The sequence below is a fragment of the Colobus angolensis genome, unplaced genomic scaffold (genome assembly GCF_000951035.1).
Source record: "Colobus angolensis palliatus isolate OR3802 unplaced genomic scaffold, Cang.pa_1.0 Scaffold91, whole genome shotgun sequence".
Classification (NCBI taxonomy): Eukaryota; Metazoa; Chordata; class Mammalia; order Primates; family Cercopithecidae; genus Colobus; species Colobus angolensis.
In genome coordinates, this window is record NW_012123043.1 from 3,794,729 (window position 1) to 3,795,449 (window position 721).

General features: G+C 67.0%; 1 protein-coding gene across 1 annotated transcript in view; it reads right to left on the reverse strand.

Annotated features, from left to right (window-relative positions):
• The window catches only part of ASCL5 (achaete-scute family bHLH transcription factor 5), a 655-nt gene extending 204 nt beyond the window's left edge, over positions 1-451 (reverse strand). The window contains exon 1 of the mRNA XM_011931836.1: positions 5-451. Coding sequence (XP_011787226.1) covers positions 5-451 — 447 coding nt within the window. The remainder of the gene's footprint in view (positions 1-4) is intronic.
• Positions 452-721: the final 270 nt, after the last annotated feature.

Below are 721 nucleotides of genomic sequence, written 5' to 3' on the forward strand. Positions count from 1 at the left end.
CGGCAGGGGGCGTCGCGCCGTCTGGGGCCGAGCTGAGCAGCTCCTGCAGGTACTTGATGTAGCGGATGGCGGCGCGCAGCGTCTCCACCTTGCTAAGTCGTTTCTCTGCCAGGGCGCCAGGGAGGTGGCCGCGGAGGCGCGCGTAGCCCTCGTTGACGCACTTAACGCGCTGCCGCTCGCGCTCGTTGCGCTTCTGGATGAAGGCTGGCTCGAAGGGGTATTCGTAGACCCCGAAGGCGCCGGGGAAGGGCACATAGGGGAATACCCCCGCGTAGGCGTCGTAGTAGGGCTGCTCGGCTGGGCCCGGGTATAGCAGGAAGGGCACGTTGCCCAGGGGCTCGGCGGGAGGCAGGGGCGCCTGCCGGGGAGGGGGCACGACGCCCAGCTGCATGCAGCTGGGGGGCCCCAGGGGCCTCCGGTCCACCAGAGCCCGGCAGAAGTTATTGTTCATGGTGCCACGTGGAGCTGGACCCAGAGTGAGGCCCCCACCGAATGGCCCCTGCTTGGGGTCTGCACGGTCTCGACCACTGGGGCAAGTCACATCGCTAGCAGCAGCTCCGGGGTACCAGGATTTGCTAGGGCCTCTTTTCGCCCTTTAGGGTGGCTTCCAAGGACTCCCTAACACCAGCCATCGTCCTAGACAAGTGTGGCCCCTCTCACGGGGTCGGTGCACGCCTTCTCAGATCCAGCCCATGGCGCCGCGGAACTCTGAGGGTCCACA